This window comes from Herpailurus yagouaroundi, unplaced genomic scaffold, assembly GCF_014898765.1.
Source record: "Herpailurus yagouaroundi ecotype Mexico unplaced genomic scaffold, PumYag 160, whole genome shotgun sequence".
NCBI lineage: Eukaryota > Metazoa > Chordata > Mammalia > Carnivora > Felidae > Herpailurus > Herpailurus yagouaroundi.
Genome location: NW_024412401.1, coordinates 34,603,401 through 34,627,873, shown reverse-complemented (window position 1 = coordinate 34,627,873; position 24,473 = coordinate 34,603,401). Strand labels below are relative to the sequence as shown.

Below are 24,473 nucleotides of genomic sequence, written 5' to 3'. Positions count from 1 at the left end.
GCTCTGTGCTGGCAGCTCAGAGCCTGGAGCCTGCTTTGGATTCTGTGTCTCCCTCTCTCTCTGCCCCTCTCCCACTCTCTTTCTCTCTTCCCTCTCTCTCTCTCTCAAAAATAAACATTAAATTTTTTTTTTTTTAATGTTCAGCTGACCTCTGCTGAAAGAGGAAAAGTGGTTGACTCAAATAGTTTTTTTGAGTAAATTTGCTTGTCAGTGATCTGGTCATGTGTTACCTTGTTTTAGTGTCAGTGGAGTGGCCTTTGGATGCTGCACAACACATGATTTGAAACTCTTGACCTAGCCATGCTGTTACAATGTTGCTGACGAGCTCTGGGCCTCTGTTCTTTGCCCTCAGATTGCCCATCTTTAGAAGGAATGGTACCTCATCTGCGAACTGTATCAACAGACTTAAAGCCAGGCTCCAAAATCAGTCTGTTCTGTGATCCAGGCTTCCAGATGGTCGGGAACCCTGTGCAGTACTGTCTGAATCAAGGACAATGGACACAACCACTCCCCCACTGTGAACGTGAGCTGCCTTTGTTGAAGGCATTTCAGTAGCTCTTGAAAGATGTTGGACCATAAGAGATGTTTCAGGAATGCTGCATAAAAGCCTGGTGCACCACAGTAGCAAATACAGCAAATGTTCATTGAATAGTTCCTTCGTGTAACGAACTGTGCTGGCCACCATGAGGGAAATGGGTGGTGGAAATCTAAAGAGACACCCACCTGTGGCTGTACCCCAGGTGCAGCAGGGAACTGGTTGGGAGGGAAAGACAGATCTGCGACCTGGAGTCCAAAGGGGGACGGGTTATGGCCGGGTGGGAAATAGGAAAAGATCCCTTGAGTTGGGCGCGTCCATTCATTTCTTTATTCAGCAATTTTAAAGCACCTACCATGTGCTAGACACAGGTCTATGTTCTAGGGATGCAGCATTGGAAGAAAGTCTCTTTCATGGAGTTTACATTGGAGTAGGAGAGACAGAAAATAACAAGTATTTTTTAAGTTATAATAAATAAGAAAAACAAGGGCCAGAAGTAAGGACTATGGAGAAGAATGAAGCAAGGCAGGGAAATACAAAGTGAGGGATTGGGTGGAGGCAGACTGCTGTTTTCGGTAGGGTGATCAGCAGAGTTTCTCCATAGCATCTATTCTCACTGACTCACATATTTATCTGTGGCTTGTTTCTCTACTCCCACTAGATAGTAAGCTCCACAGGGCAGGAGTTTATCTCCGGTTCGTTACTGCAATGTTAGCGCCTCTGGCAGTGTCTAGTAGGACCTTCGTGAATATTTCTTCCTAACGAATGAAGTGCATGCCCACCCTGAGCCAGAGAGCATGCTAGATGCCGAGGGCACGGGCATGTCTACTGCCTGCTCCCCCTCCTAGCAGACTCTCCGTCTACGTTTGTGTGCAATGAAAAAGTCATGCTTAACTGAACTACTAGTTTAATATAAACAAAATGTCCTTTGAGCATGTTTCTCCTAACGTAGTTCTGTTCTTCCTGGTCATGTGGCAGGCATTAGCTGTGGGGTGCCACCCCCTTTGGAGAATGGCTTTTATTCAGCCGAGGACTTCCATGCTGGCAGCACAGTGACCTACCAGTGCAACAATGGCTACTATTTGTTGGGTGATTCGAGGATGTTCTGTACAGATAATGGGAGCTGGAATGGCATTTCACCATCATGCCTTGGTGAGATAAATCTTGGCAAGTACTGTGTGCGTTTATTCCAGCTCCGTGAGAGACAGTCACCCCAAATCCCTGAGGCTCTCTTGTGACATTCCTTTGTTAACTTCATCTCATCCCAAGACACCCTGGACAAGCCATAGTGACCAAGCAGCTGTCCCTAGAGGTGCCAAAAATGTTTTAAATTGTTACCACGCTCAACATCAAGACTATTTTTATCTCTCTGTTCTTCTAGTTACCCACCTACAAACTGGGGAAATAGGTTTTTTTACTGTATGTAATTAACATACAGTGCAATATTGGTTTCAGGAGTAGAATTCAGTGATTCATCACTTACATACAACACCCAGTGCTCATCCCAACAAGTGCCCTCCTTAGTACCCATCCCCCATCTAGCCCACCCCCCACCCACCTCCCTCCATCAACCCGTAGTTTGTTCTCTATCATGAAGTGTCTCTTGGGGTTTGTTTCCTCTTTTCTCTTTTTCCCCCTTCCCATATACCCATCATTTTTGTTTCTTAAATTGCATATATGGAATATTTTGTTTCCATATTTTGTTTCTTAAATTCCATATGTTTCTTAAATTCCATATGGTATTTGTCTTTCTCTTATTGACTTATTTCACTTAGCATACTGCATTCTAGCTCCATCCATGTCATTGCAAATGGCAAGATTTCATTCTGATGGCTGCGTGATATCCCGTTGTATATATAAACCACTTCTTCTTTATCCATTTATCAGTTGAGAGACATTTGGGCCTTCCCCAGTTTGACTGTTGTTGATAATGCTGCTATCAATGTTGAGGTGCATGTACCCCTTCAAATCTGTATTTTTGTATCCTCTGGGTAAATACCTAATAGTGCAATTGCTGGATTGTAGAGTAGTTCGGAAATCGTAGCTTTGATTGCGTAACTGCAATGTGATCATTATTACTATATTTAAATTTTATGAAAATATATACAGTGTTATATGTTGATTTAAATATGAAAAATATAAAAATATGATATATTTTATATATAAATTATATATATATATTATATATATAATTTATATATAAAATATAAAAAAATGCTTAATACATAAGAAAAATCAATCAACTTCACTACCTGTAAGCTGTCTTCATTTTAGATGTCGATGAATGTGCAGTTGGGTCAGATTGTAGTGAGTATGCTTCCTGCCTGAATACAAATGGATCCTACATTTGCTCCTGTATCCCACCCTACACAGGAGATGGCAAAAACTGTGCAGGTAACTAGTACGTGTGTAATTGGGAAGATTATTAATTTTTTATGTTTTTTTAAAAACACAACACTATTTTCAAGTTCAAGGGATGGGTGGAGAAGATAAACCATCTTTAAAAAGACCCATAAGTAACGACTAAAGGAGCTTTACCTTAGCACTGTGCTATGCCCAGCTTCCCAGTCTCTGAAAAACAAAAGCCAACTATATCACCAGAATATTGAAGCAAGATCTGCATAGTATGAGAATAATAGAGGGGATTTAGAACTATAATCTGGCCTCTAAAGCCTCCATTGGAGCAAAGAAGATACTTTGCCATCAGTATCTTTCCTCTGCCTCAGCCACACAGAATTATATTGTTGAAAAAAAGGGACATCTTGCCTTATCACATCTCTGTATTTTGTGGTAACTCTGATAAAACGAGCCCATCCCTCAACCCACTGATGTCTTTCTGCATTTATTGAGAGAAAGCAACTCCCAGAAAATAGTAAAACAGGAAGTGAAGAGGAATTCTCAAAATCAAGTCTTATAATGGCATTTACTTTCTCAGAGGCTTTAAAGTCCTTGACTTGGGGCGCCTAGGTGGCGCAGTCGGTTGAGCGTCCGACTTCAGCCAGGTCACGATCTCGCGGTCCGTGAGTTCGAGCCCCGCGTCGGGCTCTGGGCTGATGGCTCGGAGCCTGGAGCCTGATTCTGATTCTGTGTCTCCCTCTCTCTCTGCCCCTTCCCCGTTCATGCTCTGTCTCTCTCTGTCCCAAAAATAAATAAACGTTGAAAAAAAATTTTAAAAAAAAAAATAAATAAAATAAAGTCCTTGACTTACATAGCCATAATGACCTTTAGAAAGATTGAATCAATGTATCTTCCCCTTTTGAGAATTTGAGTATTATATTTACTCCTATCCAACTCTAGCCTCAAATATCCCTTTAACTTATCTCTCTCCCTGGAAGAGGTGACCAACCTCAAATCTGTACGTAGGAGGGGTCTCTGACCCATAGCCTGTTTGGAAAGGGAGTTTGAGAACTTTCCTCAAATATGCCTAGGTATTGCCTTTACATCAATTTGAGAGAAAGTCAGTTGCGCTTAAAAAGTAGGTATGAGGTTGGGCGAGGTAGGAGGAGCTAACGTTCTTCTAATAAATGCCCTGGTACCACCGCTACTTCCCCAACAAACAACTCCCTTTGCAGCCAGATCAATTTTTGTATATTTTTGTTAGTCATTGATGTTCCAAAATATTGTTGTTTAAATGCCTATTAAATATATGTTCTGTGGGTTTGCCTGGGTGGCTCAGTTGGTTGAGCGTCCAACTCTTGATTACGGCTCAGGTCATGATTCCAGGGTTGTGGGATCAAGCCCCGCATTGGGCTCCATGTGGGGCCTGCTTAAGAATCTTTCTCTCTCCCTCTGCCCCTCCCCCATTCACTTATTAGCTCTCTCTCTTTCTCTTTCTCTCTGTCTCTCTCTCTGAAAAAACAAAAACAAAAACGTTCTGGTCTAATGTCCAGCATATCCCACACCTCCATGCATCTCCCTTCAAAAGTTTTTTTCCAAAAAATTGAACTGGTACTTTAATGGTAGTGAAACTCTTTTGCTGTGAGACCTTGCATGGTTGTGTGGACACCGCTTATTTCCCCACAAAAACTTGTTCTTCCTTTCAAGAACCTATAAAATGTAAGGCTCCGGGAGATCCAGAAAATGGCCACTCTTATGGTGAGACTTATACAGTGGGCGCCGAAGTCACATTCTCGTGTGAGGAAGGATATCAGCTGATGGGAATGACCAAAATCACATGTCTGGGGTCTGGAGAATGGAGTCATCTGATACCATATTGTGAAGGTATGTGTAGTAAATCCACCATGTTCGTGGCGTTGGGCAGCACTAGAGATTTAAAGTGTAGAAATGTCACGTGTTAAGTGTATCAATATTCTTCGTATTTAAAGCCCAACAATTAGGTTCATCTTTAAACGTGACAAGATAACCTAGAGCTGCCCCGGAGCTTTTAGAGATTTTTGTACACACTAGCAAAGAAAAACAGTACCTTCTTTGTTTTTCCACCTTTAAGCTGTTTCCTGTGGTGTACCAGCTATTCCAGAAAACGGAGGCTTTGATGGCTCAGCATTTACCTATGGCAGTAAAGTAACATATCAGTAAGTGCATAAGATTAAAACTACATTGTAGGGGGCACCTGGGTGGCTCAATCAGTTGAGTGTCCGACTTCGGCCCAGGTCTTGATCTTGCCGTTCATGAGTTCGAGCCCTGTGTCAGACTCTGTGCTGACAGCTCAGAGCCTGGAGCCTGCTTCAGATTCTGTGTCATCTCCTCTCTGCCCCTCCCGTGCTTATGCTCTGTCTCACTCTCTCTCTCTCTCTCTCTCTCTCTCTCTCTCTCTCTCAAAAATAAATAAACACTAAAAAATTTTGTTTAAACTACATTGTATACATTGCTGATGACATGCTGGCTGTGATATAATGCTGAAAGAAAGGGAGAAGAAGAATCCCAGAAGATGTTTTTGAATTAATATGGAATTAATTTAATTATGTCTAGTATGAAGAAATCTAATTTAATAACCTAATGGGTAGTCCTATCTAGAATCCTTAAATCCCTTGACCAGTCACCTATTCTTGTCCCCAGCATCTCCTTGAGGTGTTCTGAGAATGGATGTCATAGAGGAAGGCCATGCAAGCTGATGAATATTCTTGGTTATAAGCTGGAGTTTTGTCTCCAGACCCAATATCTCAGGCACTTGTGCTAAATCAGACCATTCTCAAATTAGGAATTGTCTGTTTGTAGCTACTAATCCATGGCACAAACTGGAGGCAAGCCAAATTCTTTATTTTTCTACTTATCACTCAGCAGGGTCCCTGGGGGAAGATGTACAATATTCAACCTTAAAAAAAAAATAATTTCAAAGCATTATTTCAGTAGGAAAAAAAAAAAGAACTCCTCCAATAAATCGTAAAGAGTAAATCCTCAATATTTTTAAAGGTTCTGGTGCTCATAAAATGATGCAAAATAAAGCAAAGTATATTCAGTAATTTTCCTTTATCTCCTTTAGGTGTAATAAAGGATATACTCTGGATGGTGCTAGAGAATCATCCTGTCTTGCTAGCGGTTCTTGGAGTCATTCTCTTCCTGTGTGTGAACTGGTCAAGTGTTCTAGCCCCGAAAACATAAATAATGGGAAATATATTTTGAGCGGGCTTACCTACCTTTCTACTGCGTCATATTCGTGTGAGAGTGGATACAGGTAAAGTCTGTAGACACCAGCCAAGCTGTCTATAATACCCTGTTACTCGTTATTCCCTCAGTAGATTTCATTTGTATATGACTAGCTGACTTTAAATACAAATTTCTAAATGTAAAAGATCGTCTCAAATTTGTATGCTTCCTGAAGACTAGTTTATAGTGCTAGGAATGCCTAGAAAAATACTCCACCTAACTTTGACTCTGGGAGCTCTAGGTCAGTTACTATAAGCATTCAATCATTAAACATAAAAGCAAAAAGCGTTTGCGAAGCAAAACACAATATCTGGATTTTGGGGGGGGGGTGGTAAATAACTTACCACGCTTATACTCAACATTGCATGGAATGTTCCAAAAAACATGTCAAGGTAAGGGCCCGGGTTCTTAATACTGTAAGAGGTTGGTTTGATTAATGGTGTGTGAGGGGATGTATGTGCGTATGTTCAAACAGAAGGGACAATAGAGATAGTAGTCATAAACTTGGCCAACAGGATCTGAAGTGAAACATATCCAGTGACCAGAAAGTAGAATGATACAGACAGTCAGAATCAGGTTGGCAAGCAAAGGTGGGTAAGCCACGCCCTTGGGATGTAAGGTTTGTAAATCAAAGGAAGACCAGAGGTCAGAGTCGTGAGCAACGCACGGTCAGGTGCCCAGGCTCATGCCCGTTGACTTCAGTTACCATGACTTCCTGGGTGTCTGCCTCAGTTACTGCTGGATCCCAACCAGCCCATTAACCCCTTCTCATCCCGGTAACCTATTTGTGAGGTCTGGAGTGCCCTATGCCACCACCAGTATGCACATTTTATTTTGCAGCTGAGACCCTAAGCCCATTCATTATTATAAACACCCTGGAGCCTGCTCGGGTTTCCCCTGCATTTATGTAATCCTCTCCATAGCAGTGAATTATTAGCCAATGAAAGAGGTGGCATCATTCTTTCCTGTAGCTTACAGGGCCCTTCTGTCATTGAATGCTCGGCATCAGGCAGCTGGGACAGAGCGCCACCTACCTGCCATCTTGTCGTCTGTGGAGAGCCGCCGGCAATCAAAGATGCTGTCATCACTGGGAGCAACTTCACTTTTGGGAACACTGTCACTTACACTTGCAAAGAAGGGTGAGTAACCCTATGAGGGAAAGAAACACTGGGAGCCTCGAGGGAGCGGACGCGCCCCCAACTGTGGAGATGGGCTCCATTGGACACTAAATTAAATTTCTTGGCAGCCAAAGCCACAGAGAGTTTTATGCTCTTGTTTCCTGACAGCAGAAAGGGAGCATATTCTCCTGTGGGAACAGTGTTTTCCTGGAATTAGAGTAATTTATCAAATTAGGCCTTGAATAATGGATATTGGGCAGTGCAGTGGAAAATATCTTTATACCTTTCTTAGAGATGAGAAAAACACATTTAAATAGGCAGTTGCATATTTATCTTCTGCAAACCTGCAGGCAAGACTTTAAGTCACAACATAAAGGTGACATGTCCACAGGGACAAAAGATAATAGAGTTCAGGTTTTTATATTTTTAATGATCTCATATCATTCGGAGATAAATTTTGAAAAACGAGGAAGCAGGTTCCAAAGAGCTTTCACACTCACTGTTTCATATGATCCTCCCAAAACTGTGGAAGTGCAGAGAAAGGGGGGGCTCACTCTGGGAGGGTGGTCTGCTTAAGGTCTCAGGCAGGCAACAAGCAAGTGAAGGAGAATCCCGGCTCCTCTGACGTGCATTTCATTGCTTGCTTCCCGCCCTTGCTTCTTCAAGAAATATTTTCACCATTAATAGTGCTTTCACGCTCCAGATTTACAGCAGGTGTTTTTCACACAGTTGGAAGCAGCAACAGCAGAAGAGTTGCTGCTTTCTGGATTTGCATCTCAGCTCTGTCATTCACTGTGTGGCTTTGGGGAAAAGCTCTGGGCTTCAATTGTCCTGCATAAAAATAATCTCATTAAAGGCTCACACTTCTTATGGATACTGTGAGGAATAAAATGGTATCATGCCTAGCCTAATCAGAAAAAACAAAAAACAAAAAAGGGTCACCTGGATGGTTCAGCTGGTTAGGCATCCGACTTGGGCTCAGGTCATGATCTGTCTGTGGGTTCGAGCCCCATGTCAGGCTCTGTGCTGACAGCTCAGAACCTGGAGCCTGCTTCAGATTCTGTGTCTCCCTCTCTCTGCCCTTCCCCTGCTCACACTCTGTCTGTCTCTCTCAAAATAAAAAATAAACATTAAAAAATTTTCAATTAAAAGACAAAAAGAAAAAAAAAACTTAATTCAACAAACCTTGCCATTATTATGACTGGAGCACAAATGACAGTGAAGTTTCTATTCTACCATAGAAGCTGAAGTTCATTTCACCTGGGTTGAGGACAGTCCCGGGAATACAGGACTGCCAGCAGGTGGCGACAATATTTTTTTTTGCAAAAAGCTCCTGAGAGTCAAACTCTTGAATAGCCGATAGAGATCCCAAACCTGGACACCTTCTTAAGTAAAAAATATATTGTAAAAACTTACCCAAAAATAGGGATGCCTGGGTGGCTCACTCAGTTAAGCGCCGGACTTTAGCTCAGGTCATGATCTCACAGTTCGTGGGTTTGAGCCCTACATTGGGCTCTGTGCTGACAGCTCAGAGCCTGGAGACTGCTTTGAATTCTGCCTCTCTCTCTCTCTCTCTCTCTCTCTCTGTCTCTCTCTCTCTCTGCCCCTCCTCCATTAACGCTCTGTCTCTGTCTCTCTAAAAAATAATAAATAAACATCAAAAAAAAATTAATTACCCAAAGATAAATGGTAGTAGTTACTGTATTTCTTCCCAGAATTTTGTCTACAAATATTTTTCAATATTAAAGATCACTCTATAGATGCAAATTAACATTTTTCTTCTTTTCTTTACGAATTGTTGTCCCACTATAAGTAATATCTTTCCCCTTTGGCTTTTTTATTTTTAATATGTCTTTGTTGTTTTAGTATTTCCTTATGATATGACTAAAAATGTGTTATATTGTCATTCATCTTGTTCAGGACTCATTGTACTTCTTACCTCTGAAAATTCACATCTTTCACCAATTTTGGAATATTCTCAGCTATTTTAACTCCAAATATTCCCTCCTCTTCACTTTCGCTTTTCTCTGTTTCTTGAAGCCTTATGTATTGGACCTTTTCTTTCTCTCCCCGTGTTTATTAGTCTGTCACATTTTCCATCTGTTTATAAACTTGGGCGGCAATTTGGGTAATTTTCTCACATATATCATCTAGTTTACAGTTTCTACTATCTGTAATCTGCTTTTAAATCCATTTTTTTAAAAATGTACTTTATATATTTTTGCTTCTAGAATTTATATTTGTTTATTTTTCAAGTATTTCTTCTTGAATATCTTTTAAATATCTTTTCTTTTTAAATATCTTTTCCTTTTTTGATAGGATTTTGTCTTTTTGTCCTGAATTATTTCAACATACTTATTTCATATAATTTTTTAACGTTAGGACTTTTTTTACTGTCTCAATTTGTTGGTACTCTAATCTCGCTGTTTGTTCTGCCTGCTGACTGATTCATGATGAAAAACATGATCATGTATGTTTTGTAATTTCATATTGAGTCCTTAGAGTAAGCAAAACTTGTTTTATCCATGACAATCCCTTATGGTTTAAGTATGTGGATTATTTTTTCTATCAGGAACCCAGGGGATATCACCAGATAAGAACCCAGTTTTACATTAATTTACAAATTTGAAGGCTTCCCATATAAAGTAAATAGTATAAATTCTAACATCAAATCCACGTGAGATGAGACCCAGGGACTACTACCTCAGCAGGGACTTTGTATTTACCCACCCAGGGCCCCAACAAATACAGAGATCTCACTTTTCCCCTCACTGGGCCTCTGGGTGGAATTTTTCTAGTGAATGTCCTTTTAATGAATGTCCTTGTAGGACAAAGATCCATGTCCGATACTTGGCTGCTCCCCTGTTTCAATTCCAAAGTTATATTTCCTACCACCTCTTCTTCCCTTCCCTGTCCAATCCATGGCAATTGCAGCATCCAGTCACAGGCTTACTTCTCTGTTAGTTCCCTCCTTATTTCTGGCATGTGCATAATAACTTTTGTTATATTCCGTCAAATATGGTAGAGGGAAGGTTTCAGACCGTGGCATGGCCAGAGGTAGAAGTTCTGTCTGTGCGCTCCTTTTCTGTTTCTTCCCCCAAGGAATTGATTGGCATAGGCCAGCATGCACTATGTCTTCCAGGACGGCATCACTGTGTGCAAGTGATGGCTTTTGTGCGATGGGCCTGTTTGGCGGTCTCTTTCTGCTTCCCAAGATACTGTTGGCTTGATATGAGGATGAGAGCCTCTTTCTTTCTCCAGCTGCCTCAACTCCCACTGCCCTGCACACTGTGAGCCACCCAGGCCTGCTTAGTGAGTCCACATACACACATTCTTGCTTCAAGTCTCAGCGTTGTTTCTTCTCATATTGGCGTTGTCCTTTGTACAGACCTTTCCTTGAAATAAGGGGGAGTGAACCGCTCTCAACTCTAGATGGAAGAGCCGATACTTTAGGAGACAGGAGTGGTAAGATGAGTGTCAGGGAAAGAAAGAAGCAGGAAGTGGATTTCTGCCTCCTGCCCTAAAATTGGTCTTTAAAATTCACCTTTTATCAAAATACTGGGCTGGAAGTGTTCAGCTGTCTGCCCAAGTTAATAAAATGGTAACTTGTGTCTCATTTTCCTTTTCATCGTTATGTCTGCTCTTTTGATAAGAAGCTCAGAGGCAAAGAAGAGTCATTGATATCCTAAAATCCTAATAGAATGTTTCCCTTTGGTTCGTCTTTAATTATAAAGATTTTTAAATTCAATTACTGAATATACTAAGATAAAAATTTTGATCATTTTTAATTGGAAACAGAATTAACTGCTGATGGAAATTTATACTTTCCACCGTTCTTATTAAATTGCGGCTCTTTACATATCTAGTATGCTGCTATTTTAAGGCTCTTTTAAGGTTCTTCTTTTAAAAAGAGAAGAGCTAATAATCCACTGGGGAGCTCTCTCATAAAGCTTCACACATGCTCCCTTAGTAGGCTTCCACTCAGTGTGTGAATCAAATCACTGAAAATTGCATCTGAAGACTACTCTGCCCATTTTCAAAGAATTTTTCAACATTATTCCAGAAAGATGCTAATGAATTACAGCAAATGCATCCTGGAGTATTCCCTTCTATGACATCACTGTAATACCAGTGGGTCATTTTTCCTTGGAATTACAGAGTAAAACAATTTGTTATGTAATACATAGGCCCTGATTTTTAAATGAGGGTCTGCAATAGTGTCCCCAATGTCTCTTGAATGAGAATACAATATGTCACAGAATATTAAATATTCCAGCACTTTAGATTTGTGCCAATTCCAATTTTCCTGCTTTGCTGGCCAAAATAGGGTGTGTGTCATCATCTGTACAAAACTGTTTGTTTTTTAAATGATTGTTTTAAACAAATGAGCAGGTGAAATATGTTCCCCAGAAATCATAACACACCTTCAGACTCCAAACATAAGGAAGTAATGCAGCAGTCGGATCAGAGACCAATTATAATTCAATCTAGACAATAATTAACTCCTCTTTTTTTTGTCATTTGGAAAATATATCCTTCTTTAGCATCTTGAAAGACTACCTGACATATTTTGAAGATCGTTTTTTTGTTTTTATTTTGTTTTCAAAGAGAGGGTGCATGTGAGCAGTGGAGGGGCAGAAGGAGAGGGAGAGAGAATCTCAAGCAAGCTTCATGCTGTCAGCGCACAGCCCCATGCAAGGCTCAGTCTCACGACTGTGAGATCATGACTTCAGCTCAAATCAAGAGTCAGACACTTAACTGACTGAGCCACCCAGGTGCCCCGGAAGAGTTTGTTTTTTTTTTTTTTAATAAACCTCAACCCCCATCTTTATTGAATATTTTATCTGTTCTCAAGTACTAGCTTTGGTTTCACTTCTTGAAACTACTCAGCATAAATTTTTCCACACCTTCGAGTATTCATAGCTTGGTCCTGAGCTTCTCCCGCAAAGGGATCATTAGAGCTAATGGGGAGTATTCAGGAAAAGATCCCAGCCCTTCACACATCTCCTGACTGAGAAAGGATCCCTTACTCTGGTGCCGAGAGACAGACATTTCAGCCAACTCAGCCTCCAGTCTGCTCTTGTTCCTCTTAAATGGTTGTGATTACAAGCCTGTTCCTCTCAGAGTCACTCTCTGAGCTTATTTTGTAGATCTGCAGTCCATTTTCAATCTTGGTACCCAAAGCCATAATGCACACTGACACGTGCAAATTAGAACATAACAGAGATAAAAATGCCAAATCGAGAGGCTGACACATACATACAAAGATAAAAATGTATTTCATTTCTCTTCTCTTTCTAAATAAATGAGTTTCTAGAAATCAGTCATCCTTTAAGGATGTCACCATTGACTCATTCAACTTACATTCAGTGAAACACTAAAGACTCGTATTGGCCGTCATCAAGCCGGGTTTGCCATTTGTGCAGGTTTACTTTACTGTGTATGTGCAGTACCTTTGCCTCTTATCTTTGTTAAGTCTTATACTTGTAATTAGAAACATTATTAGAACTGGACTATAAAAATCCTTATCCCCCACCCTACTGTTATGTGTTTCTTGTAAACTGATGCACCATAGGGACTGAGGACAGAGTTTTATGGCATTCACAAGATATGAAACTCCCAACTTGCTTATTTCTATGAATCAGTGTGCTCTTTGGGTCATCCAGGTAATACACCACTTCAGTATCTTTCTGCTCTAGCAATATTTTGTCTGCCAAAACCTGAGTATCCTTGGAAAAGACACTGTCAAAAACCATATCCTGTTCACTTGCGCCTGCCACAACACACAAGATCCTAGTGATCCCCACTTCCTTCTTCCGGTGTTCATATGCCATTCCTAACTATTTGTAAGTTTCCAGAATGCCCCACCCATGTCATACTCCTAGCCCTTTGTTCATGTTACTTTTCAGCCTTGAGTGACTCCTTTTCTGCTCGTCTCCTCTGATGATTCCTCTCAAAAGCCATTTCAACAGGGAAGGCTTCCCTCCTCTTTCCATTCTTCAGGTAGAATCCATCGTTTCTCCTTTAAGCAACTTCTCTAGGTGTGAAGGGGCCTACAGTACGCCAGGCAGTGGAGGGGGTAAGGAATACAGGATGGACACAGATGCATAAAACAAGCAAATGCATTAGCTTTGCATTGTGTACTAAGGAAGTGACTCTAACGCATAGCATGGTCCTTAAGAATTCTTTAATGAAGGACTAAATGCTGATTGAGAGTAATAAAGAAAAGCTAAGACCTTAGGTCAGAGAAAGAGATATTGTAGGTTCCAGGAAATTACAGGTAGTGTTGAAAATGCATTGTTTACATTCATTTATTCATAACATATGTATTTGGTGGTAATCTTCCACTACTTTACCGAAGAGCTTTGCTGTGATTTTTCGTTAGGGAGGAGTCGTTGGTGGAGATTTTCCTGAAGATCAGGGGTCAGAGGCCTAACAAAGTGCTGCCAAACTGCTACACACAATTTTTTGTCTCCTTAAGAGGCTTCGAAGAATAAGGAAGGTTCTGGATGCAGATGCTTCTGCCTCAGAGTAGCTGGTCCCATGAAATAGAGGAAGCATTTTATAGATGGCCCGGTGGATCCTAATAAATCAGGGATGTCTCAGGTGACATCTGTGAACTTCCGCCAATGAACTGATGCTACAAGGGACCCATGGAAATAATGATGCGTGGTTCAAAGTGCACAAAGGATGTAAATTGTGCTATAAAAATACAAAACTTCAGGAGCCTCTACAAATGGAATTTCTACTCAGAGCGCATTCAACATAGAAACAGTGAAATCTGGGCACTCAAACCTGGGATAATGGATTTTTTAAAAACATTATGCCTTTACATATTGTCTTTGGATACTTTCCTGTACCCTTCTAGACAGAAGCCATCTGAAAACTTACTAAGTTTGATTTCTAATAGAAAGAGCAGAGCTTATCGATCGCCATGAGCTGTAGCAGACCCTGCGCTTAGTTGTTAGGGATGTCTGTGAGTGTTTCCAGACCACTTCTGTCCACAGCATGATATATGGCCGTAAACAAGGTGGACGCTCACATCTCTGCTGATGCTGTGCCTTTTTCTCCTTGATCCTTGTTTCCTACAGATTTCATGAATCTTGACAGCGAGGGCGAAGGGATTCAAAGCTCTCTATCATAGCAGATCCCTCATAAAACTAAAAGGGACCTCAGGGGAAATGTTTGCTAACTAATGACTTGAGAATCTCTGCTGAAGGGTGGGTCAAATAACTTGTACTAGTGACACTGCAATGCAGTTTCCACGGGACACCTGCAAATTGTGATCTGCCTCATTTTAAAAAGAAAAAGGAAGGGAAACAGAACAATGTCATGGAAAAGGTATAAGTGTTAGAATCTAGTAAATCTAAGGCAGATTTTTTTAACTCTGCTGCTTGCGGCTGTGTGACTCCAGGCAGGTCTTTCAACCTGCGGAACCACCATTAACTCATCTGTAAAATGAAGAAATGTGTATGTCTAAAAAGGATTATGTTAATTGCCAAATTATTTTAGTCCTTTTATCCTTCATTAGTAGCAAAATGACGGACTGATCAGGTGTTAGACATTCCTTTATATTTTTTTTTTATTTATTTTTGAGGCGGGGGGGTACAGAAGGAGAGGGAGAAAGAGAATCCCAAGCAGGCTCTGCACTGTCAGTGCAGAGCCTGACGTGGGGCTTGATCCCAGAAACTGTGAACTCATGACCTGAGCTGAAATCAGGAGTCGGACACTCAACTGACTGAGCCACCCAGGTGCCCCAGACATTCCTTTAAAACTCTGTATCTTTCTCTTCAAAAAGAAAGAATCAAGATCAGGACAACTCCAGGGGCGCCTGTGTGGCTCAGTGGGTTAAGGGTCTGACTTGAGCTCGGGTCATGATCTCACGGGCTCTGTGCTGACGGCTTGGAGCCTGGAGCCTGCTTTAGATTCTGTGTCTCCCTCTCCCTCTGCCCCCTCCCCAACTCATGCTCTCTCTCTCTCTCTGTCTCTCAAAAATGAATAAACATTAAGAAAATTTTTTTAAAAATAAGGATGACTCCATTATAATTATTCTAATGCTGTATATCATGATACTTTGTTCCACTTTGTTGAGAGAGCCCTTGAGAATAATTTAAGGTTTTGCAAGTCATTAATCTGTCATCATCTATGGGAAAATATGTTAAAGGCAGAAAGAAAGACTGAGAGTTATTAAGCAAAGTTGATTCATACTGGTTGAATAGCAGAGCCGTATGTGGAACACAGCGCCAAACGCTAACGCTTGGTTGGTTGAGGGTTTAGGAAACACTGCGGACTGAAATTATAATTGCTGCTTTAAATATCATTGAATATGAGTAAATGCATGAATTATGTGTGGGCCACATATGGTTCATTAGAGTTTTTGTTTCAAAGACTAGTGATAAAATCAACCAACTAAAACCATCTGTAGACAGATGATGTTCTAAATTTAAACTGAGTCATTCTTATTTTTAAAGAAATGTGCAACATTTTTTAGAGTTTTTTAAATAGCCAAAATTGTAAGTCCACTTCCCTTACTTAAACAAGCATTAATATTAATATGAAGATATATTTCTATATCTTAAAGGAGCATCATTTGATCAGTAAGCTCAATATTCAAGCAGTAAATATTATTTTTTGTCTTTCCAAGTTCTTATTTAAATTCCAGTTAGTTAACATACATAATGTGTAAGTTTAGTTTCAGGTATAGAATTTAGTGATTTGACATTTAATGTACAACCCCCAGTGCTTATCACAACAAGTGCCCTCCTTAATCCCCATCACCTATTTCATCCACCCCCCCTGCTCACCTACCCTCTGGTAACCAGCAGTTTGTTCTCTATAGTTAAAAGTCTTGTCTCTTGGTTTTCCTCTTTTTTTCTCCCCATGTTCATTTGTTTAGTTTCTTAAATTCCATGTATGAGTGAATTCATATGGTATTTGTTTTCCTCTGACTTACTTCACTTAACAGAATACACTCTAGTTCCGCCCATGTCATTGCAAATGACAAGATTTTATTTTTAAGGCTGAGTAATATTCCACCACACACACACACACACACACACACACACACACACACACACACCCCACATCATTTTATACATTGTATCCATTCATCAGTCAATGAACATTTGGGCTTTTTCCATAATTTGCCTATTGTTGATAATGCTGCTATAAATATCAGGGTGCATGTATCCCTTCGAATTAGTATTTTTGTATCCTTTAGGTAAATACCCAGTAGTGTGATTGCTCAATCATACAGTAGTTCTATTTTTAACTTTTTTTAAAGTTTATTTCTTTATTTTGAGAGAGAGAGAGAGCATGAGCAGGGTAGGGGCACAGAGAGGGAGAGAGAGAATCCCAAGCAGGCTCTGCACTGTCAGTGCAAAGCCCAATGCAGGGCTCAAACTCGCAGACTGTGAGATCATGACCTGAGCTAAAATCACGAGTCAGACACTTAACGAACTGAGCCACCCAGGTGCCCCTATTTTTAACTTTTTTAGGAACCTCCATACCCTATCCCACAGTGACTTATACCAGTTTTCATTGCTACCAACAGTGTAAGAGGGTTCCTCTTTCTCTGCATCCTTGCCAACACCTGTTATTTCCTGTATTGTTAGTTTTAGCCATTCTCACAGGTGTCAAGTGATATATCATTGTGGTTTTGATTTGTATTCCCCTGATTTGTAATTCCTGATTTTTGAGTATCTTTTCATGTGTCTGTTGGCCATCTGTATGTCTTCTTTGGAGAAATGTCTGTTCATGTCTTCTGCTCATTTTTAATTGGATTATTTGCTTTTGGGTGTTGAGTTATATATATATATATATATATATGTATTCTTTATATATTTTGGATACTAACCCTATATTGGGTATGTCATTTGCAAATATCGTCTCTCATTCCGTAGGTTGCATTTTGGTTTTGTTGACTGTTTCCTTCACTATGCAGAAGCTTTTATTTTGATGTAGTCCCAATAATTTATTTTTGCTTTTGTTTCTCTTGCCTGAGAGGACCTGTATAGAAAGGTGTGACTACAGCTGATGTCAAAGAGACTACTGCTTATGTTTTCTTCTGGAAATTTTATGGTTCAGGTCACACACTTAGGTATTTAGTCCATTTTGAATGTATTTTTGTGTATGGTGCAAGAAAGTGGTCCAGTTTCATTCTTTTGCATATTGCCATCCAGTTTTCCCAAAGTCATCTGTGGAAGAGATTTTTTTTTTCCATTGGACATTCTTTCCTACTTTGTCGAAGATTAATTGGCTATATAATTGTAGGTTTGTTTCTAGATTTTTTTGTTCTGTTCCATTGATCTATGTGTCTGTTTTTGAGCTAGTGCCATACTGTTTTGATTACTACAGCTTTGTAATGTAACTTGAGGCCTGGAATTGTGATGCCTTCAGCTTTGCTTTGCTTTTTCAAGATTGCTTTGGCTATTCAGGGTCTTTTGTGGTTCCATACACATTTTAAGATTATTGGTTCTAGGTCTGTGAAGAATGCTGGTGGTATTTTGATAGAGGTTGCATTAAATGTGCAGATTGCTTAGAGTAATATAGACATTTTAACAATATTTATTCTTCCAGTCCATGAACATGGAATGTTTTTCCATTTCTTTGTGTTCTCTTCAATTTCTTTCGTTAGTGTTCTATAGTTTTCAGAGTACAGATATTTTACCTCTTTGGTTAGGATTATTCCTAGGTATCTTGTGGGGTTTGGTATGTTTGTAAATAGGATTAATTCCTTGATTTCTCTTTCTGCTGCTTCATTATTGATGTATAGAAATGCAACAGATTTCTGTACATTGATTTTGTATCCTGCAACTTTAATGAATTCATGTATCAGTTCTAGCAATTTTTTGGTGGAGTTTTTGGGTTTTCTATATAGAATATCATGTCATTTGCAAACCGTGACAGTTTGACTTACGCCTTGCCAATTTGGTTGCCTTTTATTTCTTTGTATTGTCTGATTGCTGTGACTAGAACGTCCTGTAATATGTTAAATATCAGTGGTGGGAGTGGACATCCCTGCCTTGTTCCTGACTGTAGAGGAAAAGCTCTCGGTTTTTCCCCATTGAGGATGATATTAGCTGTAAGTTTTTCATATGTGGCCTTTATTATGTTGAGGTATGCTCCCTCTAACCTTACTTTGTTGAAGGTTTTTGTCATGAATGGACATTGTACTTTATCAAATGCCTTTTCTACATCTATGGAAAGGATCATATGGTTCTTATCCTTTCTTTTGTTAATGTGCTGTATCTTGTTGATTGGTTTGCAAATACTGAATCACCCTTGCCACCCAGGAATAAATCCCAAGTGATCCTGGAGAATGATTCTTTCAATGTATTGTTGGATTCAATGTGATAGTTTTTTATTGAGAATTTTTACATCCATGTTCATCACGGATGTTGTTGTGTAGTTCTCTTATTTAGTGGAGTTTTTCTTAGTGGAGTTTTTATTGGTGTCAGGGTAATGCTGGCCTCATAGCATGAATGTGGAAGTTTTCCCTCTTCTATATTTCAGAATAGTTTGAGAATAGATATTAACTCTTGATAGAATGCATCTGTGAAGCCATCTGGTCCTGGACTTTTGTTCACTGGGAGATGTTTGACTCCTGATTTAGCTTCTTTACTGGTGATTAGTCTGTTCAAGTTTTCTATTTCTTCCTGTTTCAGTTTTGGTAGTTTATAAGTTTGTAGGATTTGTAGGATTGTAGTTTATCCATTTCTCCCAGGTTGTCAGATTTGTTGGCATATCATTTTTCATAACATTCTCTTATAATTGTATTTATGTGGTGTTGGTTGTTATTTCTCCTCTCTCGTTTGTGAGTTTATTTGAGTCCTTTCTCTCTTTTCTTTTTGATAAGTCTGGCTAGAGGCTTACCAATTTTGTTGATTTTTTTTTTCACAGAATCAGCTCCTGGTTTCATTGATCTGTTCTATTGTTTTTTTAGTTTCTACATCATTTATCTCTGCTCTCATCTTTATTATTTCCTTTCTTCTACTGGTTTTAGGTTTTGTTTGTTGTTCTTTTTCTAATCCTTTTGGTGTACGTTTGGGTTGTTTATGCGAGATTTTTCTTGCTTTCTTGGGGTAGTCCTGTATTACTATAAACTTCCCTCTTAGTACCACTTTTGATGCATCCAAAGATTTTGAACTGATGTTTTTTCATTTCCTTTGGTTTTCCTATATTTTTTTATTTCTTCTTTTATTTCCTGGTTCACCAATTCATTATTTAGTAGCATGTTATTTAACCTCTATGTATTTGTGGTCTTTCCAGATCTTTTTCTTGTGGTAGATTTCTATTTTTATGGTGTTGTGGTCAGAGAAGATGCATGACATGACTTCAGTCTTTTTGAATTTATTGAGGCTTGTTTTGTGGCCTATATGTGGCCTGTTCTGGAGAACGTTCCATGTGCACTCAAAAAGAATGTGTATTCTGTTGTTTTAGGATGGAATGTTCTGAATATATGTTAAATCCATCTGTTCCCGTGTGTCATTCAAAGCCATTATTTCCTTGTTGATTTTCTGTCTAGATATGCCCATTGATGTAGGTGGAGTGTTAAAGTCCTCTACTATTATTGTATTACTGTCAATTAGTTCCTTTATGTTTGTCATTAACTGTTTTATGTATTTGGGTGCTTTCCTGTTGGAGGCATAAATATTTACAATTGTTAGATCTTCTTGTTGGATAGTCCTCTTTATTATGATAAAGTGCCCTTCTTCATCTATTGTTACAGGTTTTGGTTTAAAATCTAGTTTTTCCAATACAAGTGTTGCCACTTCGGCTTTCTTTTGATGCCTGTTTGCGTGATAAACAATAAATGTTTCTCCATCCCCTCACTTTCAATCTGCAGGCGTCTTTACGTCTAAAATGAGTCTCTTGTACGCTGCATATAGATGGGTCTTGTTTTTTAATCCATTCTTACACTCTATGTCTCTTGATTGGAACATTTAATCCATTTGCATTCAGAATAATTATTGGAATGTATTTAATGCCATGTTATTATTTGTTGTTGTTTCTGGAGATTTTCTCTGTTCCTTTCTTGTCTTTGTCACTTTTGGTCTTTCCTTTCCACTCAAAGAGTTCTCTTCAATATTTCTTGCAGGGCTGGTTTAGTGGTCACGAACCCCTTTAGTTTTCGTTTGTCTGGGAAACACTTCCTCTCTCCTTCTGTTCTGAATGATACCCTTGCTAGATAGAGTACTGTTGGCTACAGGTTTTCCCCATTCGGCACATCGATTATATCATGCCACTCGTTTCTGGCTTGCCAAGTTTCTGTTGAGACTCTCCAGCTAGCCTATGGTTCTTCCCTTGTAAGTGAGGGACATCTTTTGTCTTGCTGCTTTTAGGATTTTTTCTTTATTGCTATCTTTTCCAAATGTAATTGTATGCATTGGTGTTGGCCTGCCTTTTATTGATTTTGGTGGGAGTTCTCTGTGCCTCCTAGATCTGGCTATCTGCTTCCTTCCCCAGATTAGGGAAGTGTTCAGCTATTATTTCCTGAAATAAATTTTCCATCCCCTTTTCTCTCTTCTTCTTCTTCTTCTGGGACTCTTATGAATGTTATTACATTTGATGGATTCACTGAGTTCCCTGAGTCTATTCTCATGTTCCATAATTCTTTCCCTCTTTTCTTCAGCTTCCTTATTTTCCATTATTTTATCTTCTAGATCACTTATTTGTACCTCCGCTTCTTCAAGCCTTGTGTTCACTACATCCCGTCTATTTCCGATCTCAGTTACTGCATTTTTCATTTCTGACTGCTTATTTTTTAGTTCCTTAATCTCTGTGGAGGGCCTCCCTAAAGTCTTCCATTCTCTTCTCAATCCCAGCAAGTATCCTTATGATTGTCGCTTTAAATTCTCCATTAGGCACATTGCTTATATCTGTTTCAGTAAGATCTCTCTGGCCATGACCTTATTATGTTGTTTCCTTTGGGATGAATTCCTCTGTCTTGGCATTTTGTCTGGCTCTGTCTTCTTCTCTGTGTTGGAAAAACCTGTTATGCTTCCTGCTTCTGAGAGGAACGGCTTTGTGAAGAAGAGGTCATATGGTGTCCAGGGCCTGGGGCTCCCGGGGGTGTCCAATGTGTGCTGAATACACTCTGGTGCTATGTTTTAGCTGCTCTGTCCTTTAGGCCAGTCATCTGCTGAGGCTCTCCTTGCCTGCTGTGGGCAGTGTTTGGTCCTTGGCCAGAGTATAGTGAGCCTTAAGTAGATGTGCTCTGCTTGTTCAATAAGACCTGATACTACCTCCACTTCTTGTCAGAAGACATGATGTGGGCAGGGGTTTGTGCTGGTCTGAAAGGGCAAGGAGCCCACTGCATCGGTGCTGGGGCAGACTTGCCCGAGCAGGGCGGTAGCAGCAGAGCTCGGGGCTGTGGGACCTGGTGTAAGCAGGTCAGGCAGCCAGCATCGGTGCTGTGCTGTTTACTGCCAGTGGCTCTGCATTCATGCTGTGGGGCAAGGGGGAGAAATGGTGCCTGCTGGCTGTTTTGTCCCTGCAGAGGTAACTCTGTGAATGCCACCTCCCACAGATGCTGTCCAAGAAGAGCAGTCTCCTCGTGTGGCTTAGGTGTTCTTCAGATCGAGCCATCTGCCCCTGGGCCGCTTGCCTGCCTTCTCTCCAGGAGCAGGGCAGCGTCCTCAGATCTCTACACCAGCCACGCCTGCCGATCTTTAAAACTCCAGTCTTCAAGCCCTGCTGGTTGCAAAAACTCACGAAAATCAGCCCCTCTCATTTTCTCAGCCAATCGCTTTGGGGAAGCACTCTCTGTGTGCATTTCCCTGAGGGCTTTCTCTGTCGCCTTTGTCCGCCACCAGGGCTTTCTCCCCTCTGCAGCACCTGTGATCCATTTCTCCCCCAAACCGTCTCTGCACTTTCTTGATGTGGCCTCTTCTCACCCTCTAGTTGTGCAGTTTGTTCTGTCCGTCCTCACGTCGATTTCTTGGTTATTCAGAATGATTTGATAGCTGTCTAGTTGTGTTTGAGGGACGAGATGAGCCTAGGGTCCCCCTACTATGCCTCCATCTTAGCAAATACTATTTTAAAGAATAATAAATGAAAGCAAAATCATTGTTGGAAGGATAAAAAAATAAAAACAGAATATACAAAGATGCAAATACCTTTTCTCAAATATTATGCTTAGTTATTGTTCCCTTCCTCCCAATCTCATAGCTATACCCTCGCTGGTCCTGACACCATTGAATGCCTGGCCAATGGCAAGTGGAATGGAAGTAACCAGCAGTGTTTGGCTGTCTCCTGCGATGAGCCCCCCAACGTGGAACACGCCTCTCCAGAGACTGCCCATCGGTTATTTGGAGACATTGCATTCTACTATTGCTCAGATGGTTACAGCCTGGCAGACAATTCCCAGCTCCTTTGCAATGCCCAGGGCAAGTGGGTTCCCCCAGAAGGTCAGGCCATGCCCCGTTGTATAGCTCATTTCTGTGAAAAACCTCCATCTGTTTCCTATAGCATCTTGGAATCTGTGAGCAAAGCAAAATTTGCAGCAGGGTCAGTTGTGAGCTTTAAATGCACAGAAGGTTTTGTACTGAACACCTCAGCAAAGATTGAATGTTTGAGAGGCGGGCAGTGGAGCCCTTCCCCCATGTCCATCCGGTGCATCCCTGTGCGGTGTGGAGAGCCACCAAGCATCCTGAATGGCTATGCAAGTGGATCAAACTACAGTTTTGGAGCCATTGTGGCTTACAGCTGCAACAGAGGGTTCTACATCAAAGGGGAGAAGAAGAGCACCTGTGAAGCCACAGGACAGTGGAGTAGCCCCACACCCACATGCCACCCTGTGTCTTGCAGTGAACCACCTAAGGTTGAGAATGGCTTTCTGGAGGTAAGAGACTGATGAGTGAGTAGTTCGCGGCTTTTGTCACTGACAGCTGGTCCACTGCAGCTAACTGGGGATTCGGAAGCAGGGCATTGAACAAATTAACTGTTGAAAAGCAGAAGTGGCTAACCCTATAGGTAGTGAGTATTGGCAAGAAGTTGATAGAGGTTAGGAATCCTTTTAATGTAGAGTTTCTACCTTCTGCTGGCGTAGAGACATTTGAAGTGCTTTGTAGCAACACCTTGGTCCTAACTATGAAGTTAGAATAAACCAATTTTAATACAATATTGTTTTGCTTTATAGAAGAAGTTATTCCAAGATGGATGTATATTTTGTAGAAAACAAGGTCTAATGGAACCTGTAGACATCTGGTATCATTTCTAATTTTTAAACAGCAGATGGCGTGAACCACCCGTTCACTATAATGCAGCTTCTGCAAGTTTCTTTCAGCGGACCCAACGGTAGATTCACCAGGACAAAGAGCTCTCTCAGATCCACACATATCTTCCTTTCATATTAATATGTGCCTTCTCATGAAGTCCATCAAGAAAATGGTAATAAGAGGCACCTGGGTGGCTCAGTCAGTTGAGCGTCCGACTCTTGGTCTCAGGTCTTGATCTCCTGGTAATTAATTCAAGCCCCATGTTGAGCTCTGCACTGGGCATGAAGCCTACTTAAACAAAAAAGAAAACAGTAATGAGGATCTATTTCCCCAAATCAAGGGCCATTTTAAAGAGACAATATTCTAATTAAACACTATGTAAAAACCCACACATACATAATACCTTTTCTCCTTTATATTCTAAAACAACAGTAACAACCTTCTGTTTGACACCTTTGCTCAGCTGTATTAGCATTCCATTGGAAGAGGGTGTATATAAGATAAGGGAGCTTTCTTCATCTGTTTCTTTGACAAATATCTCTGGAGCTCCTACTAGGTGCCACGTAAGCATCGGAAAGCTGGTATTTAACAACACAGCTTAGGCCTCTGATGGTATGGTGCTTATGTGCATGGAGGTGGGTGCCCAAGAAATAAATGCACAAAACAAATAATTACGTCCACTAGAATGAGAAGTTCACTATAGCGTGGAAGCTAGACATTACCATGATAATCCTTTTAAAGGTTTCATAACTAATTCGTCTTTCGTACTGCCTGACAATGATCTGTTATTGGGGCACCTGGGTGGCTCAGTCAGTGAAGTGTCTGACTTTTGATCTGAGCTCAAGTCTTGATCTCAGGATTATGAGTTCAACCCTGTACTGGGCTCCACACTGGGTGTGAAGCCTACTTAAACATTTTTTAAGAAAGGAAGAAAGAAAGAAAGAGAGAAAGAGAAAGAGAGAGAGAAAGAGAGAGAGAGAGAGAGAGAGAGAGAGA

At 40.5% G+C, this 24,473-nt stretch overlaps 1 protein-coding gene across 2 annotated transcripts in view; it reads left to right on the top strand.

Moving 5' to 3' along the window:
- The window catches only part of SVEP1 (sushi, von Willebrand factor type A, EGF and pentraxin domain containing 1), a 199,121-nt gene that overhangs the window by 129,844 nt on the left and 44,804 nt on the right, over positions 1 to 24,473 (top strand). For both annotated transcript variants that reach the window (XM_040481945.1, XM_040481944.1), the window contains exons 31-38: positions 353 to 523; positions 1,514 to 1,687; positions 2,810 to 2,929; positions 4,580 to 4,756; positions 4,983 to 5,067; positions 5,976 to 6,167; positions 7,111 to 7,278; positions 22,429 to 23,101. In XM_040481945.1, the coding sequence (XP_040337879.1) occupies positions 353 to 523; positions 1,514 to 1,687; positions 2,810 to 2,929; positions 4,580 to 4,756; positions 4,983 to 5,067; positions 5,976 to 6,167; positions 7,111 to 7,278; positions 22,429 to 23,101 (1,760 nt within the window). The remainder of the gene's footprint in view (positions 1 to 352; positions 524 to 1,513; positions 1,688 to 2,809; positions 2,930 to 4,579; positions 4,757 to 4,982; positions 5,068 to 5,975; positions 6,168 to 7,110; positions 7,279 to 22,428; positions 23,102 to 24,473) is intronic.